We start from the raw sequence: 19136 nt of genomic DNA, 5'->3' as shown, positions 1-19136 counted from the left end.
GCAGGAAGGGTGCAGTTGCATTATCAGTATCACAGGATCCAGCATTTTGGAACTTGAGCCATACAAGAGACTTAAAAGTCAGGATATTATGACCTCTTTTTCAAACACGCACGGTCGCAAGTCTCCTAACTTTATGTAATACTAAAACACCTGATAACCCTTTAGGCTTAAGTGAGCTGCGTGCGTACAATGTGCCTGTTTGTGCATTTGCTTGCGTGTGTACATAGTTGTTCTTTTATGCACAAGTGTGTATCTGATGTCCTTTTCCGATTGTGTTATGGGAGCCTTTTGGGAACAATAGTGGCTTATTATTGGGAATCCCTTGTTTCCCCTCTCTCGAAACTGGCTGTCCTAGTTGTAACATGATCACTGTGACAACGGTGGCCATCACCGTAGTTACAGAGCTACAGGTAAACAAAGGGGAGGAGGAGAGAAGAGGAGTAGAGGAAAAGCAGGTAGGTGAAGAAGGAGGATGACAAGGCGGAATAGAGGAGTAGGATCTGACAGCAAGTAAACAAACAAGACAAGAAGAAACTTGAGCAGGAAAAGATGTGATGCACAAGCGGTAGAAAGGATAGGGGAGGAAGGCAGGGAAGGATGAGAAGAAGAGGGGAGGACAGAGTGGGTGGGAGAGGTGACCCCCAACCAGAGAAGGGTAGAGTCGGGTAAACAGGATATAAATCCACTGGCACTGGATCAGGGTCACACTGTTCCAGAGCTGTGCCATGACAGACTGTTTTTTTTTTTTTTAATAGGAGGAAGCCAGGCTGATTGTTGACATGCAATAATGCTGAGTCACGCCTCGAGCTTTGACACAGTCACCTTGAACAGAGCAGAGAGGAACAAACGATTGTGGCAACATGTTGATGGCAAAAGAGATCAGCACAGTTCAGACACTAATAATGAAAAAGCATATTTTCAATATCAAAAGCAATATATATATATATATATATATTACAGCGATACTGACACTTAATCCACATTTCTACTCTATCTGATGTAATGCTAAAAGTATGTACAAATAAAACTGAATCTTAATTAAAATACTAATAATGTCTACTAAGTTTGGTCAATTTGCGATTTACATTTGACAAGGCAGGCATTGATGTTGAAGCAAATATTTTCCTGTCAAAAGATTAAAGAATACAACAACAACTTTATACACATTTTCATATTTCTGTCCTTCAACAGTTATCCAGTGCATTACTGTCATATCAGTGGGATCAGTTAGGGACAGAGAGAGAGAGAGAGAGAGAGAGAGAGCTCCTTGAAGCATTGACCAGTAGTGGACGAGTGACACAACCATCTGAAAACATGGGCCTTGGCAAACTGGGTCATAACCACACACACACACACACACACACACACACACACACACACACACACACACACACACACACACACACACACACACACACACACACACACACGGCTACCATGAGTCTTCCGTTTAACCCCAAAAAAGGAGTGATACCTCTTTTTTAGTTTGTCAGATCGCTCATCCAAAATGTTGGATTTGAAGAGTTAACTGCCACTTTAAACCCATACATCAAGGCCATTGTCCTGTTGGCACGCTCATTTTTAAGAAAATTGAATTTAATGCATTATGAATACGACAACTCGGGTCCAACACGTGGTGGCATTATAATATAATATGGTGCATCTCGCCTATATGCCAGATCATGGAGGTTGTGGGTTTGAACCCCAATAAAGCCCAGTTTGTATGTTGCATGGTTATCCACCATGTGTTCCTGTTTTGGTATTTGGTACGGAGATACTAAGTGACAAATAACGTTGCATCACTATGCTAGCGTCTAGCAAAAAGTGCCTGTTGGATGGTTGATCAACGTCTGAAACCGCCTCATTCCACACCTTGTCGATGTTGTCGGACAATTGTAGCTGCTTCCCGAAACTGACTTTTGCCTTTATATGTTGTTTTGGACGAACCTTCTTACAAAGCACTTTGTTTAAAGCATACCGAACCCTTTAGAAATCTGAGGCCAGTGCCCTTAAACAAGTCATTTGCTGTAGTTGCTTGTAGGGATTTTACAAGGTGGAGGACCAATCTCCACCGGAGTTAGAAAAATCACCTGAGTTAACATAATTCTCCAACCAAAATGTGGGATTATGTTTTCCTCTCTAAAAACGGTGTGCTACCAGTCATAATGACAGAAAGTCTTTTTTTTTTTTTTTTTTTTTTTTGTTTTTTTTTTTTTTTTTTTTTTTTTTTTTTTTTTATTTTTTTTTTTTTTTTTTTTTTTTTTTTTTTTTAATTTAAAAAAAAATAATATTTTCTTTTTTTTTTTTTTTTTTTTTTTTTGTTATTTTTTTCCCAACCCACATATATTCTCAGGCTCGCCAGCGGTGAAAGTGCCCCGATGGTGCACCTACTGTATGTGGCTGAGTGAGAAGCCTGGAGGAGTGGAAGTGTTTTTTCCCACACAGTGGTACTTTTCTCTCCTCTCTGTGCAGCTCCCATACATTCCTGGAAGCATGAGGGGAACTAAGATCAGCCCGAAGTGGTTGTTACATACCTGAGGCAAACACGTGCCCTTTAATCATCGTCATCGAGGAGACGCGGCAGCTTTCGGGACAGTGCTGAATGGGAGGCTGAATGCCCTGCCATTCTCACAGCTTGTAATTGAAGCCCTGCTTATGTAAACTGTGTCTGTCTACCACGTAGTGATATTTACACAGTTGAAATAGAAGGGAAGTAGTTTGTTTTTACTGCTCTGATATAACCCCTTTTGTGTGTGCTGCTCTTCTTGATGTTTTCCTTGACAGAGACAGTCTGGGCCCAGGATGGATAAAAAAAGGAATAATTAAAAATGATTTTGAAGGGATTGGAAATCTAAAATTACTATCCTTCAAATTCAGCATTGAGGTAGTACAGGAAAAAAAAAAAAAACATCAGCTCGAAGGTTAGTAACCCCGCAACGTGATAAATTTAGCTTGATTACTGTATACAAAAATTGGAAGTCATAACAATAATACTTCTTGAAATGTAGGTCTCAACACACTGGTCTTCTCTTACTGTAACCTATGAGAGGCGAGTGATACCCAGATCCAGACCTCTTCCTCTAAGTCTCATTCTGTCTGTTCCTGTCTCTTACAAAGTCCAAAGTCCTTTCAATCTATTTGTACATGAACAATGGATCAAACAACTATGTGCATGTATAATGTGCAAGGGATCACTGATAGTGACCGACCCACAGAATTAGCACCCAACTCTGCAGTTCCTCTCAGCTCTACGGAGCGTTTTAGCGTCTTTTAGCTCGTTGCTTGGATTTTAACTTTGCTGTTTTGGCTGAGTCTCACAGCTCTCATCAACCTCATCTCCAAATGTAGGCCACTGTTTTCAGTAAAATAACCACTGATAAACTCAATAGTTGAACTCAGCTGGTGAACATAGTGGAACATTTAGCAATTAAAAACATAGATATTTCCCTCACGAGTTGGTGGGAAACGTGGGATGGCCCGAAACACAACTCAAAATGAAAGATAATGTTGCTGTGTGTCTGTGGGATGTATAAATGGGATTTGCCCACATGTAACTTCATACAGTGATACAGCTTGTTCCGCTGCCCCCAGTGGCCAAAACATCAAGTGCAGCTTCAACTGTAACACTAGGTTTATGGTCGCCGTGGTGTACCTGGTACGAGGTGTGCCAGCCATAAAATGATGTTTTATGTTCAGTTCATCCATAGCCATAAATATGTGGTCAGAGGGAGACACCACACTGGGAAAAGAAGAAACATTTTGTTGGAGAGTGTGGAAAAACGAGAGATTGCTTTGTCAAAGCTAAAAAAAACGGTCTCACGGAAAGATTGTTCTTAACAGTGTTAGAGGCAGACAGTGATTTCGGTTTGGAGATAAACGACAGCCACGTTAACCATTAAAGTAGACAAATGTAATGTTTGGCGGTACGTCTGTGTTTACTACTGTTGCCAGGCAGCCTGCTTTCTTTTACTTCCGCTCTCTTCTTCTCTACTACTTCTTGCTTTTTTCATAGATTATTTTGTTGGTACACCCTCTGGTGTTTTCGGAAAATAACAATGCCTTGAGCATTAACGTCTCGGTGCGTGCTCGTAGCGTGCGCGCCATCTACGGAGGCCCGCGCTTAAGGATGTCCTGTGTGGTAATCTACATATTAAAATGAACAGGATCTTGTCCTGTTGCCACAGTTGTCTAATTATGAAAATATAATTCAACACAAGTCAAACAAGCCAAAATCAAGGTTGTCAAACTGCTGGCAAATATTTGACTATGCAGCAACCAAAGCCAGTTATGCTGCTTTTTACTTGAATACCATAGTCCTTGTGGTCCCATTTCTGCTTTGTTCCATTTAATTAAAGTTAAAGGGCCTTCTTGTTATAGCTACATCAAACCCATGCAATTTTCTCTTGCAATATAATGCAATAATCTACAGCACTAGCTGCACATTCAGGCACATGCCTGCTGTAAAAGCTTGACCAAAGAACTTTTGAACTGTACTGTACTTGGAAAAATTGAATTTTTTAAACCTTTTTGGAGCTGTAAAGGTCCCATCAGACTCAGATATGTCTCATGTGACAGCTTTCAAATTACACAAAATCATTTCATCCATTTTTAATACACAAATATTGATTAGAGCAGCTTTAAAGTCGGCTTGAAATGCTACATTCCAGTTTTCCACTTAGTTCCTGAACTTTGAAACCCCTCGTGTCCTCAGTGCCCTGAGCTACGAAAGCATACCAAGAGCAGCTGACACCAGATATCCACAAATGAACAAAAAGACACCTCAGAATGCAGTCACTCATCTGTTTTTTTTTTTTTTTACACTTCCATAGACACTGCAAACAAAATCTGTGCTCTGTCCATCAATGCATTTTTGATATCCGCAGGGGCCATGTTTGCCTTGACTTCATGGGAACGCTGAAGTCCTGTAACAAAACCTGACTGACAGGGAGTCCTGCAGCGCTCTCACCCATGAGAACGTTCAGTCATTCACTCTCTTCACCTGTTTATTATAAGGGCACAGGGGGTTGGAGCCTATCCCACCGTGCATAGTGCCAAAAAGGAAACACTCCAGTCTGGTTGCTATCCATCACTAAGCTCACACTCTTGGTTCTGCTGTACTTCTGCTTATGGAAGTGTTGAAGGTGCAAACCAAAAAAGAAATGAAAATAAAAAAGCTATGCAGGGTGGATGTATGCTGTAGGAAAGGAGAGACCAAGAGTCAACACAATGGGCCAGCTTTTAGCTTAAAGCCTCTGAACACCTACACAGGTGTTTTCAGTTTTTCTGGCTGACTAAACCTGCTCAGGTTGAAGCTGGGCCAGAGCTCTGAAGGGAATTTATCAGATCACAAATCTTCGTCTATCAATAAGAATGATAAAGGTGTAATTTGTCCCGCCCTTACAGGTTGCACAAAGCTAACAGGAGACTCAGCAAAGACATCAATCAATCACACACATCACATCAGATTAACTGAAAACGCCTGTGTGGGTCCCACGTGAGCCGAATCAGCTGACGACCCTCCCATGTCAGCCACTTGACTGCTGAGGTTGGCCGGGACATTATAGTTTTGCAGATATATGGTCGTAAACCAAAAAGTATTGGACAAATTGAAACCTGATGATGATGAAGGACTACAGTTGATATTTAGCCAACACTGGCACATTTACAGAAATGTTGATTAATGTGCGTTGTCCTTATAAAGCGCGTAGATACATGCTGCATAACATCAGAAGGATACATCTTCTAACGCAGAAGGTGGCTCAGGTTCTGGTTCAGGCTCTATGCTACGTTTACACGTGGCCGGCTATTTTCATCAACGGACATTTCAACCTCTCCCTTTTCAAAAATGACATTGTGCACATCTGTCAGTTTTCAGAAAAGTGTTTGTTTACACGTACCCGTGTATATATGCCGTCACAACACATTCTCACACCCAACTCGTAAAATCAGGACGTTCGGTCAGGAGCCTTTCTCGTTCTTATTTTACGTTAAAAGTCTCCTTTAGCGTCTCATGTAAACGTGCTTGGTCGGCACTATTGCCGTCCCTTTTTTGTCCCTTTTGACGCGCTTGGTCGGGACGGGTGAAGCGCGACAATAACGGAATCGCGGAGGTTGGGTTTAGGAGAAAAACAACAGGGAAAGGACGCCTCAAAAGCCGGGAAACACACGCCGGAGACGGGGAAACAAAACGCCACACGCGGGGCGCGAACCCGAGTCTCCTGAGTGAAAGTCCGGTGTTTTACCCATCCACCACCCCAACCACCGTCCTTACGCAGCAATTTCCCCTTACATACCACTCACTAAATCTCATCCAACTGCGGCTCTCCCCAGTACGTTACACAAATACTCCGAAGTGTGCCTTTTTCGTCACATCAGACGCTGAAGGACACTGTCCAAACCTGTAGGTGGCATAGTAACGAGAAGCTAACCCAAAAATAGCAACAACAGCAATGAATCACTTCATCTCTCTTCTCTTCCTCACTTCCTCGGCTGCCTAAACCTCCGTTTGTCTCAGTTTACATGCAAACGTGCAAACAAAGTTTTCCGAAATCTCCACTCTGGCCGAAGTTTTTAGAAAGACTCGTTTTCGGAGGCAAATTCTCCGTTTGCGTGTTAACGAAGGGCACAAACGAAGGGAAATGTCTCAGATTTTCAAAATAACCATATACGTGTAAACGGGGTACTAGTGATCTCACGTCTAGAATACTGCAACTCCCTCCTGATTGGCCTGCCTGCATGTGCCATCCGGCCCCTGCAACTCATTCAGAACGCAGCGGCTCGACTTGTCTTCAACCTCCCCAAGTTCTCTCACACTACACCGCTCCCGCGCTCTCAGCACTGGCTACCAATAGCTGCCCGCATCCGCTTCAAGACACTAGTACTTGCACACAGGGCCACGAACGGATCAGCCCCAGCTTACATCCAGGACACGGTCAAACCCTTTACCCCAACCCGCCCACTCTGCTCTGCATCAGCCAACCTGCTTGCTGCTGTTTTAGTCGTACAACAGGAAACTCAGATTGGACAGATAGTCTAGCTAGCTCTCTGGATTTACCCTGCAGAGATCTGAGAATAGGTTTAACATAGTCCACATAAATCGAACCAAGAGTTTAAAATACCAACACAAAGAAAGCGGAAGGTGACGGACATCCGGGCCGAAATAAAAGACATCCGGTGGAATTTCCGGAGGCACCTGAACAATCCCGGAAGTGGAACGTCGTGGATATGGGCTACTATCTTTACAATAGTTATTTAGATATTTCACTAACAAGGAAAAATCAGGGTTCCCTAGCAAAAAAAGTCAAGGGATCACCAAAGTCAATATAATCCATTATCTGGGAACCATAAATGTCTGTATAAAATAGTTGTAGAGATATTAAAACACAATATCAACTGACATGACAGGGGCTTTCAGGTGGGTTTATTACCTGAAGAAGGGCCCTGTAGTTCTTTAGATCTTTACCACAGGGTGAATCCAGGGACAGGTAGTACTGCAGCATGGATCAGTATTTTCATTAAACAGAAAGGGTTCGGAAAATAGTTTCATATTACTATCTTCCAAAGGGAAAACTACAGAAATACTGTTCAACAATACAGCAGTGTATTGCTTTCATCATGAGAACAACACCTCTCACAAACTGCCATTAGACCGAGAAAACCTTTTGTCATTATACCATGATATTTTCATATCATATCATCTTTTTAGTAATTTCCTCTTAACAATATAGGTTTCTCAACAACGTATCAACGAGAAACTACGAAGGAAGAACAACACGCTGCAGAAATGTTGTGTTTGGACTAATATTTTCCCAGGATACTTTTCTCATAATACAGGAGAAACAGATAACAGCCACAGGGCAAAAATGAGCACCAGGTCAAGGATTCCTTTGATCGTGTTACACGCTTGTAAAAAGACTAACGATTCAGATCTCTATCGCTCTCTTTCATCCCCTGTAATCCTTCCTTTATTCTCACCTTCCTTTTTGTTTTCCCTCTCATCCCCCGCCTTCCTGACCACTTTTCTGTCTCTCACAAACACTCACAATTAGACATGATGGACAATTTGTTCTGACTTGGGACAATTAAGCTTTTGCAGTCGCCTCAGTTCACCTGCTGAGATGTGCAGTTGTTGTTGATGTTGTTGTTTGGGAGCTTGGCAACGGCAGCAACGATTGAGGCTTTGTAGCCCTGCTTCTATTTAATCTCAGGGATCTATTCATGTGCTTTTGTGTGTGTGTGTGTGCGTGTGTGTGTGCGTGCGTGTGCGTGCGTGTGTGTTTGCCTGTCTGATGTCTCTGCATGTTTCTTTCTGTGTCTCTTAAAACACTCTACCCTTATGTGTACAGCTTGTCCTGTCGATCTAGAACAATGAGTTCCTTCACGGTGCTTGGTGACGGAAGCAGGTTCCCACCAGACTGGCAGCCAGGTACTCCTCTCTGGCAGTGGCGCAGTGTTCAATAAACACTGCGCCAGACCAGTGGAAAGTCCCTGTGGAGGCTCTGCTCTGGGTAACAGAGAGCAGGAGGCCTCCAGGGTGGGCAGTCAGGCATCCTGCAACCCTGAGGGCTAACAACAAAAACATATACACAACACAAGTACATAAACACACAGTTCAAGGCAACAGGACACAGGCAAGATTTATTTCCATTTTTCTACCGCATGGTTACTGTGCATTTTCTGCACGTTTCACCACACCACAATAAAAAAATAAATAAATAAAAAATAAAAAAAAAACAGGCGCCATTTACATTAGCCACTTTTCATTTTAAAAATGAAGCCATACACTTGAAAATCACCATATTTAAAACCCCGTTAAATGTGCAGTTACGCCACGGCTGGGAATGGTTGTCTTGGTAACCACGTTAGGTAGCTTAGGTACACAGCGGTCAGAAATAGCGACAGTCAAAGCAAGTGATGCTATGATGTGTCACTGTAAATATAGTTTGGATCAATGACCGTTCATTTCCAGGATAATCGCCGGAACATCCGGCGCGATGTTCGTGCCGTTGTCTAACTTTGTTTTCTTCAACCCGGTCTCACTCGAAGGCGTACAAATAACACGGGTTTCTGCCTGTGAAATACGTGCAATGTGTACGCGAAAGTGAAATTCTACGTGCATTACCTACGCGGAGCGCTCCAATTGAAGTAATGGTAACGGTCGTTTTATATGCGACGCACCACGTCGCTGCTTATGTGTTATCGCAAAAGATAAAATGTTGTCCACTTTTTTGGGTTGGGTTTAGAAAATATGCAAGGAAAGTTTGAACAAAGTAACACAAAAACACGTAAATAAACGCTTGGGTTGGCAAGTAAACAGCTATTTGGCCAGTTAACAAAAACAACAAAAGCAAAACGACATACATCAAAATTGCCAAAGAATGCGCAACAACAAAAACATGCGGAAAACGCCAAAACACTGGATGGGAAAAGTCGCCAAACGTTTTTTTTACCCATCCACCACCACAACCAACCTCCTCGGTTACGTCTCGTCCCTTTATATTATAAATGGTTCGAAAGGTTCCATTACGTATTCACCACGATAACTTCTCGCATATTTCTATGCACTTTCAGCTACACAGCGATATTTTTTTTTTTTTTTTTCAAACGTTTTTTTTTAATACCAGCTATAAAATTAGGATCGTGCAACAAGGCAGGCCTGCTTGGTTCTTTCAGGGAATGATTGTAAAGATTTACAAAGAATATGTTTACGGCATTTACTCTCTAACTGGGATGTTTTGGGACTGATTGGCGGGGATATGCTATGGACAAAATACACACGGCGATACACTCGTAAGAGCAAATTACGTTTAACCATGTATCCAGCTAGCGAAGCTGTGATGTTCTGATTTTGTGTGTTTGGTCTGCTTGTACGCTGATGCTGACGAGTTGACAGACTGGAATATATTTAAAAACCTTAAAGATCTGCAGTTTTTCCACGGAGGAAATGAATCACGGGATATATTTGCTACTTGTAGTGTATGCTTGCGTGAGAGCGAACATGCACAGACTCGAGAACAGAGACATATGCGTGTACGTACATGCACACATTCAGCAGCATGCACTTATGCAAACTCATGCATTCAAATGACCATGTCCTTAATCAAAAGGTCCGATGCATGGGCACACGCGCAGTGAGAGAAGTACTGTGAAGTGTAGTATCACTGGTGGTGTGATCTCTCTCTTCTTTCCCCTGTCTTTGTGCTGGCGCTGCCGCCTGTGCTGCCTGTGTGGGTGCCACCCACCCACCCATCTGTGCCCATCGGGGCCTTCGGGCCCAGAGTCCATCTGGCATCTTCCTCTGTGTCTGTCGAGTTGTCACCTATGACGGCCACCACCGACTTCCTTGACGTGCCAACACTTTTGTTCAGAGACTACAGAGAGAAAAGCTCTGAACGCAGCTTCAACTGAAGGGTTTACCTTACAAAAATACACAATCACAATCATTGAACGCATAACCAAGAACCCCCCCCCCCCTTTTCAAAATATTTAATACAGCCGACACAATTCTTTTCAAATTTACACAAAAAGTCTTTCTTTACACCTCCAACTCGCCACGCCACCCAACCAGAACTGTCTAGCAGCACTGATGCTTGTTTCACAGCTCCACATTTTAAAGAAGTTGCGTAATTACACTGTGAACTGAAAAAAGTTGGGAAATACACTTTGCGTTCTTGCCATGCGTTAGATCAGAAGAATGATACCACTCTCATTAGCTTAGCTTAAACACTGGGAAAAGGGGGTGGGGGGTGGGGGGACAGCTAGCCTTGTATGAATAAAATAAATAATGTGATAACGTTTTTATTAGTGAGTTTTATAGATGCTGATAGGTGGATCTAACTTTTGAAGGCTAGCTTCCCACTTCCAATCTTTATGCTAAGCTAAGCTCACCGCCTGCTAGCTCCTGCTTCATATTTAGCGTGCAGATGTGATAGCTATTCCTTTAAAGGTTAGCAATTGCTCCGCAGCAATGAGAGCTGGAGTTGGCAACAGCTATTAGCACAGACCGGCTGTTGATTAAATTCCTCAAAATTATGTTTTTCTTTTGAATGATTTGGACACTAAGATACCATTGTTCCCTTAACTCATACCATTTGATCTTTTAATAGATGGCTACAAAGCAGTGGGATCTTTATAGAGTCTAACTAATTGTCAGTGATGGATGATATAACCAGCCTGTGGGATCAGACTTCAAATGAAGGAAACAACAGTGTGGCATATGCCCTACGCTGGTGAGAGAGATCTCGATATAGTCTTTAGTCTGAGCAGAAGGCATTCTGATGAAGACAAGTTGCGGGGGTCATTTGCATGTCAAAAAAGCCTGGAGACACAAAGACAATAGACTATCGGGGCTGCACATAGAAACACAGCTGTCAATGTATTGAGAGTGACACCAGCGATCATGCTCAGGGGTGCTTGTTGGGGATTGAGTTTAAGATTGATTAAAAGAGACGTCTTCGGCTGTAGTCTTCCCCCATTCCCTCACTGGAAGCTGAGTGATCCTGGTTCAAGTTTTATTTACAGTTTTACAGCATCACAGGAACAGTTCAACATTGTGGGAAATACAAGTATTTACTCTGTTTACTATGTTTACTTTGCAGCGCTTTAGTATAAAATACTTCTATTTTAGGTATAGAATTAATATAGGGTCTAGGCTATTTGTGAATTAGATGATTACTTTGAGGGGGGAAATTCCCTAGAAGCTACTCCAGAGCCTATCAGTACTCGCCTGCTGTATCCTTGTACCTTCTACCCGGCCTCAACAGGGAGAAAAGACTTTTGGATCTTAAATTATTCTCCCAGCCTTTTTCTTGCAACGCCTAGTGTAAATATCCTTTAGGCCGTTTGTTAGGTACTTTTTCCGTACCAGGCAGTGATGTTCCCTAGGAAGAATCAGGATGCTCTCGATGGAGCAGGAGTAGAAATGGCTCAGTATTTGAGGGGATACCTGGAATTTCTAAGGTGAAACAGTCTCTGTGTGTTTCATCCCTCTCCAGATGAATATTCCAAATGATAATTAAGAAAAGTCTTCTCCTTTTCCCCAAGCATATAAATCAATGTCTTCGATCATGAATTAGATCCCTGAGAAGATTTAAGGACCAGCTGTCAAATGCAGGATTAGAATTAGAAGCAGCCAGTTAAGTATAATTTGACATGTGTGGGTGTCTGGATGAGCTGTTGATATACATTTTTTTTTTTTTCATACACACAACGATAAGGATTTTAGGTGTGAGGTCTGAAGAGTGTAGTTTTCATGAGTGGTTTAGTTTCCATCCATTTATGTCTGTCTGCGTCTATCTTGTAGAAATAAAAAATTTGAATACAGACCCAACATTACAGGCATAATCATGAAAGAGGTTTTATGGAAGTAATCAATAGCTGTTTTAACTATAATCAGTGGAAAAGTATTACAGGTGAAAGCTAATGACACTGACCCACCACAGGGGGCAGCACCTCACCAGAAAAAAAAAAAAAAACCCAAAAAACACCCAACTCACTCCTGCTTCCTAAAAAAAAAAAAAAACAGCTCACACACATACAGTACATAAACACTGGATACACAGGCACAGACACTATGTCATCAGCCTGTTGCTTATAGTCTTCCTGCATCAGAATGACTCGTGTTATTGTACTGTAGGTAGGAAAGCAGGAGGCTTAACACGGAAAAGCAACTGTTGCATTATATTTTAGAGGCTGTATGTGTGTGACGATGCATAACATCCCAATCTCCCTCTTTTCCTCTGTCATGCCAGCATCACTCCGTCCCTTCCTCCCCTCCCCTCCCCTCGGCTCTCAGAGACACATCTGTGTCTTATTAGCGCTGTGGTTGCTGCAGGTTGTCATCCAGCGAATGACATAAGTTGCTTACAAAGCTAATTAAGACTATCAGCTCCATAAAACTCTGTATTTCTCAGTACGGCTATGTTCATTAGATTGATCCGGTGACTTTCGTGCGCAGAAACTGAAGAGAAAATAATGACCTCTTCTGAAGAGTCCATCATGTTTTTTTTCCTAATCCTCCGTGTCCTCCTTGGCTACTAGCAACTGCGTGGAGGAGGGGTGGGGGCTGTGAGCGATCACAGAAGGCTTGTATCACATGGACGCACCGACAGTGTTGTTGTCATTACTTAGAATTCCTCATGGGGGTGACAGAAACTACACACTATAGCTTTAGTTAAGGTGTTTGCAAGATGTTAGGAATTCATTTACAAACTACTATGGTGCTATATCTCTAAAATATGAGGTAAACGTGTTCCATAAAGAACGCAATAAATCGTGCGATAGCGTGTGTGCGTGTGTTGATCATACCAAATGTCGTGGATTTAAACGTGTGTAACTACAACATACCATGTTCAAAATGACCAAGACACCAGACTTATTTCTGTACATAAAAAAATGGGAGTTTAATTGAAACTTTTGTATCAAAAAATAGCAATATCCATCCTTCACAGCCACAAGTCACACAGCTAAACTGAAAGGTCTCCAATATGAGGCTGTGTGACAACTACGAAAGCTGTTCCAGCCGTAGTTTAGCTTTCCATAGAATTCAAAATTAATCTTGACAGTACAAACACCAGATGGACTTCCAATAATTAGCAATTCAACATTACCAACAGACTTTTCAAAGTAGTTAAATAACATTCAAATGCTCTTTCCAAATTGAAGTAAACTTGTTTTATTCTGCTTTACATCGACAACTGCTTCAGTGCATTCTCCACATCTAAAAAAAAAAAGGCGAAATGTAAAAATAAGTTATAGGAATGCAAACCAAAGGCCGAGTAGGATATGCAAAAAATTTAGAGGGGATTTTAAGCATAGACAATAAATAAATAAATAGCCACAGAGTGTGGAATGTCTACATGTTTACAAATAAATTAAATGCAAACGGGGAGGAAAAATAATGTACACACAAAAAGGAAAAAATAAAATACACGCTGTACAATATTTGTTGAAAACAAAAATACATAATTGAGTCCATGAATATTGCATTGATTGTGCATTTCACACCCCAAACCCTGAGGGAGGCCAGGGGCGGGGGCCATGTAGTGTCAAGCAGTGAGATGGCGGGAGGCAAAAAAGAAAAGTCAAGAGGGCCACACACCCTGCAACAGGCATGGGATAAGAGGGAGAGAAAAAGGTGTGTGTGTGTGTGTGTGTGTGTGTGTGTGTGTGGGGTGGGGATGGGGGGGGGTATGTGTGTTGACATTTTGTAGACATTCAGAAAAGACAGGATCCAGTTTCCAAACACCTGTTCAGGCTATAGAGTGATTGAGCAGCGTTAAAGAGAGCGACACACAGTTGAGTCGAGTGTTTTTCAAGTATTCCATTGTCAGGAAGAGCCCCCACCTCTTTCTCTCCATATAATGCTATCTTAGCCTCTCGGCTGTGGGTTGTTGGCTTACAGTGATGGAGAGGATCAACCTCCTCCCCCATTCCATCAGAGCATAGGCAACTTACCCACCAGGCCACGGGCAAACCCAAAAAATAGAGTTGTTAATGAAAGCCCCCCAGAAAAGCAGCTTTCCGAGAAAAAAAAAAAAAAAAAAAAAAAAGGCACTACAAAATCAAAATTAAAACATTTAAATAAAAAAAGGTTTTCTCCAAGCTCTATGAGAGCAGCCATGTTTGAATAGGAGGGTCTTGCCAGCTGCATATACCAGCCTAGTAACAAAACAAGTAAAATAAAATTTAAAAAAGAGGGAAGGGGAGAATAAATAGTGCTGGTAAGACCGCCCCAAAAAAAGAAAAAAAAGAAAAGTTCCCGTATAGGAAACAAGTATTATCAACTGAAGAAAAAAAAAAAAAAGGAGGATGGGGAAAATAAGATAAGGAAGAACAAATAGTAATAAATTAGAAATTCCCTACAAAAGAGAAAAATTAAAGTACATTTTTCTTGCTGGAGCAGCTGAGTCAAGCGCCCAGCCACTGTTGGGCTACAGGCTTCCGGCCTCGAGTCCATATCACCCCCTCCAGCTAACACCCCTTCTTTCCCCAGAAAGTCTTTTGGGTCCATCAGAGCCGTCCTCAGAGGCTCTCCTTGCTCGAGCTCGTACTTGACGAAGAGTCTGTGTCGATGGTCCTGAGGCGGATCTCACTGGTGGTGACCGGCTCCTCTTGTGACTTGGGTGACTCGCTCGTCGTCGCCCTCATCCAAGGGTGGTCGCAAATCTGCTCCAGTGTAGGCCGGTCTGAAGGCCGCAGGGCCAGGCACCATTTGATCAGCTGCTGGCACTCTGATGAAGAAGGAGACAAACAATGTTGAGTATAAGAGGCTCTGAACTCAAAGAGAGAAATTACCAAGTGGGTTTTTCTTCTTCTTCCCCTGTACTGTATGTGGCTGCACTGCATATGACTCAAGTTTGTATGGCTCTACAATATTCTAGTGTGTAGGCGGCACAGCCAATAGAATGAGAACACGCATCTTTTAATTGGTGTTACCTCCTTAGGGATACTGGGGCTGTTACACAAAGTGCACCGAGGGAAATCATAACAGCTGAAATCTCAATTTCAGTTATCAATCATAAATCTGTCTACCAGCCATTTCAGCAGGTAATCCATTAGGATTGTGAGGTATCACTCCTGTGTACATCAAATTCATCATATAGTTAGACCAGGAGGTGGATTTAGGGCTGTACCAGTTACCGTGGCTAGAGGGCAACAGAGTCAACTCCTATGTTACGTGCGTTGTTGTGGCTGACTTACCGGCTGAAACCCTCCTCCTGAAGTACAGTCTCCCTCTGAGGATCTCCTCGTCCTGCTCAAAGGGGATGTCTCCGCACACCATGTCATACAGCAGCACTCCTAGCGACCACACCGTCGCCGAGCGACCATGGTATCTATGGAAGCGGATCCACTCTGGTGGGCTGTACACTCTTGTACCTAAAACAAAAATAGGGAAAGATAAAAATGTGGAGGTGTGAGTGATGATCAGGGCGTCTGTTGTGAAATATAGTAGGACGCTGTGAAAAAGAGAAGTTTTTAAGGGTTTGGATGAGATATAAGAATATAAATATAATAAAAAGGGCATTGGTGCTCAAAATATGGGAAGAGCAAAGAGACCGAATGAAACTAAATGAATGTGGCTGTGTCTAAAATGGCTGAGTCATAGTAGAAATGCTTTCAATCTTCCTTTTAGCCATAAAACAAACTGCGTGACCTGCCTGCGTCTCCTCACTCTCCCCCCTCCCTCCTGGAAGGAGAAACTTGGATACCAAAAAAAAGAAAAAGAAAAAAAAAGGCAATGTGAGCCCATCACGTGAACCGCCGACTCGGGTTTCACAACAAACAGATGTTACGTGGCACTGACCTAATACCCACAAACTGCGAATGTTACTCAAGCATTACCAACAAAAATAACAACCGGACACACAACAGTGCACTCAATCTCACAAGACGAGGATGAATCAGACATTTATTAAAAAAAAAGAAAAGAAAAAGAAAAGAAACGGCCACCAATAAGATTAATAAACGGTGAGTCATATCTATGAATCCATAACATGCGCGTCATACAGCCCGATAAAACACTGGACGCTTGTCATTTGGCAGCATCGACTTACAGCCGCGAGACCCTGGGCGAGGAAAACCCTCGACCAAAAACAGAGCACTGCGTCACAGCCTCGTGAACGCCTCCGTCTCTGAATATAGCACAGCGGAGCATCAAGGGCAAATACAACCCAGCCCACACGGATATGCATTCATAACAACAAATAACACATCGCGCATTGTAACGTTTTAGAATAGCGACCAATGGTGGGGTGGTGGCGGCTGCTGCTTACCATCGAAATCGGTGTAGACTGTGTCCTTGAGAATCGCCCCTGAGCCAAAGTCAATAAGCTTGAGCTCCCCGGTGCGTAGATCCACCAGCAGGTTTTCATCTTTGATGTCTCTGTGTACTACGCCGCAGCTGTAGCAGTGTCTGACCGCCTCCAGAACCTGGCGGAAAAATCCCTGAGCCGTGTCCTCATCCAGGGCGCCCTTCTCGGTGATATAGTCGAAAAGGTCCTTGACGAGCTCCGGCCTCTCCATAACGATCAGCCAACCGTCCGGCCGCTCGTAATAGTCCAGCAATTTGATAACTCCGCGAAACGACGAGCTGACCTTCTTTAGCAGCAGGATCTCCAAAGGCACCATAGCCCCGTTCTGTAACACATGAAGGAGAATTTATAAAAAAAAAAAATAAAAAAAAAATAAAGAAAACGTTGAAATAATGCACAGACATTATTCTGCCTTTAACATCACATCTCCTCCACCCAGCAGCAGGCGGGGGAGGAGGAGGGAGGAGGAGGAGGGGGAACCAAAACAAAACAGATCGGGGATGACTACTTACAATTGTTCCCCACTCGGTCACCCTCTCCTTTGCAACATGTTTCACAGCCACCTGAAATAACACAATAAAGACGAAAAGAATCGTGAGCAAATGCTTTAAATATCGTGGAAGTCGCATTGTATTTCCTGGTGGCGAACAAGGACCGCCCGGCTTTCATGGCGACACATGCAAGATCAAAACATAGACCCCGATCCCTGTGCATATTCTTACCGGTGCGCCATCAGAGATCCGGCTGCCGGCGTACACCGTTCCGAATCCTCCGCTGCCCAGCACGGATCCCACTTGGTAAACCTTTTCGAAGGACTCCTTTTCCACTTTAACTGCAAGTAAAAGTGAAGAATGTTAAAAGGTAACCAACCACCGCTTAGTGCCAGTTCAGGCTGTTATCGTTTACTGGCTGCACTAGCTCAGCTGCAAGAGTAGTTTACTCTAAATTAATCGACCGGAGTAAATATAGCTAACGTACGTTTCTCATAGCACTTATCAGTTGTTATATATCAAATCCGCTGTAAATGTGGTGACAAGTAACGTTCAGTAACGGCAACCTACCCGACTGGAGCTGTATTTTCACTGGTAGATGGTCCATACTAGAAGGATTGCAAATGTGCGAAAATGAACCAAACTTTGACAACAACATATTCCCGCTGAAAAGCCGGCGAAGACGATCCCGATACACCCGTTGAGAGTCAGAAGAACCAGCAGAGGAGTGAATTCAGGCGCAGAATGGTGGGGTGTACCGTCTTGGCTTCAAGCGAATAATATATCCAATCCAGCAGTGCGCCAAGTCCACTGCACCGCACCCGTCAAAGTCGTCTCACGACCGTGAAATGGTATACAGTTTCCCGAAAAGCGGCATGAAATTTGACTTCTGTGTCTCGACTCAAGCACAAGAAACGAAAACAGTCCTCTTAAGTAACAAAAATCACGGACACTTCGATCTGTATTATAGCCGTAGCCGACAGCAGAACGTGTTTAAAGGGCCTCCGCAGCGTGTTATTGTCCTGAAGAGTGGCCGCTGTCTGAGCTTTGGCGCGGTCTTCCCGAGCCAATATTTTGACGCGCAGTGGGATAGTGATATCCCTCCGCCACCAATACAAGTCGACACGTTCGCTTAATTCCAGCGCAAATTCGCCACTTTTCACTATATACACATCCCCATGAAACCACTGGGTACGTATTGTAATATTATCGTACTTTTATTAGAAACAAATCATCGAAATAATCATTTTCACCGCGCACTACTTTCTCATAGTACGAGACGCCCAAGAATCCCTTGTCTGGAACCTTTTGCGCTGTGTTCACTATGAGCTTCGACCAATTAGATCTCGTATATAAATACCGCGTTTCGTATCTGGACCAATCCAGAAACAGTTATTATAATAAAGCAGGCTTTTGAGCGCACGTGGCGGCAATTCTGAGTTACATTTCCCCTCCCTTTTCTTCCGCAGCTCTGCAGAGAGAGAGAGAGAGAGACATACGAGATAATTCATGTTTGGGGTGTAAATTCAGTTTGTAGTGTAATTCACCACAAACTACTGATTACCTCTTTCAAGTTGTTTTCGGTTATACATTGAGTGCCTAAACTCACTTGTGGTATTTGTTTACCTTTTGTTTGCCTTACATATATATCTCATTCCAGTGTTATGAGGTTTGACTGTTATTGTCATACATTTGAGACCAACAAATATTGAAAGAAAAATTTAGAATTCATGCATAAGACGATAAGAGATGACAGTTAATTATATATTTTTGACCAAGCCTCATTGAGATTTTTTTTTTTTACAAGCATCCTAGCCAAGAGAGGGCAGCAATA

The 19136-nt window shown here is 42.8% G+C and overlaps 1 protein-coding gene across 1 annotated transcript; it reads right to left on the bottom strand.

Annotated features, from left to right (window-relative positions):
• Positions 1-13375: 13375 nt before the first annotated feature.
• pim3 (Pim-3 proto-oncogene, serine/threonine kinase) lies at positions 13376-18354 on the bottom strand. The gene is made up of 6 exons (XM_039792270.1): positions 17873-18354; positions 17534-17643; positions 17324-17374; positions 16773-17136; positions 15700-15876; positions 13376-15230 (listed from the first exon to the last, which is right to left on the bottom strand). Exons 1-6 carry the CDS (start codon positions 17958-17960, stop codon positions 15022-15024), a joined length of 999 nt encoding a protein of 332 aa, XP_039648204.1. The 5' UTR covers positions 17961-18354; the 3' UTR covers positions 13376-15021.
• Between the last annotated feature and the right edge of the window lie 782 nt (positions 18355-19136).

The sequence above is a fragment of the Perca fluviatilis genome, chromosome 23 (assembly GCF_010015445.1).
Source record: "Perca fluviatilis chromosome 23, GENO_Pfluv_1.0, whole genome shotgun sequence".
In the NCBI taxonomy this organism is placed as follows: Eukaryota; Metazoa; Chordata; class Actinopteri; order Perciformes; family Percidae; genus Perca; species Perca fluviatilis.
Note: the sequence above shows the minus strand (reverse complement) of the source record. Positions and strands in the feature narration are given on the sequence as shown.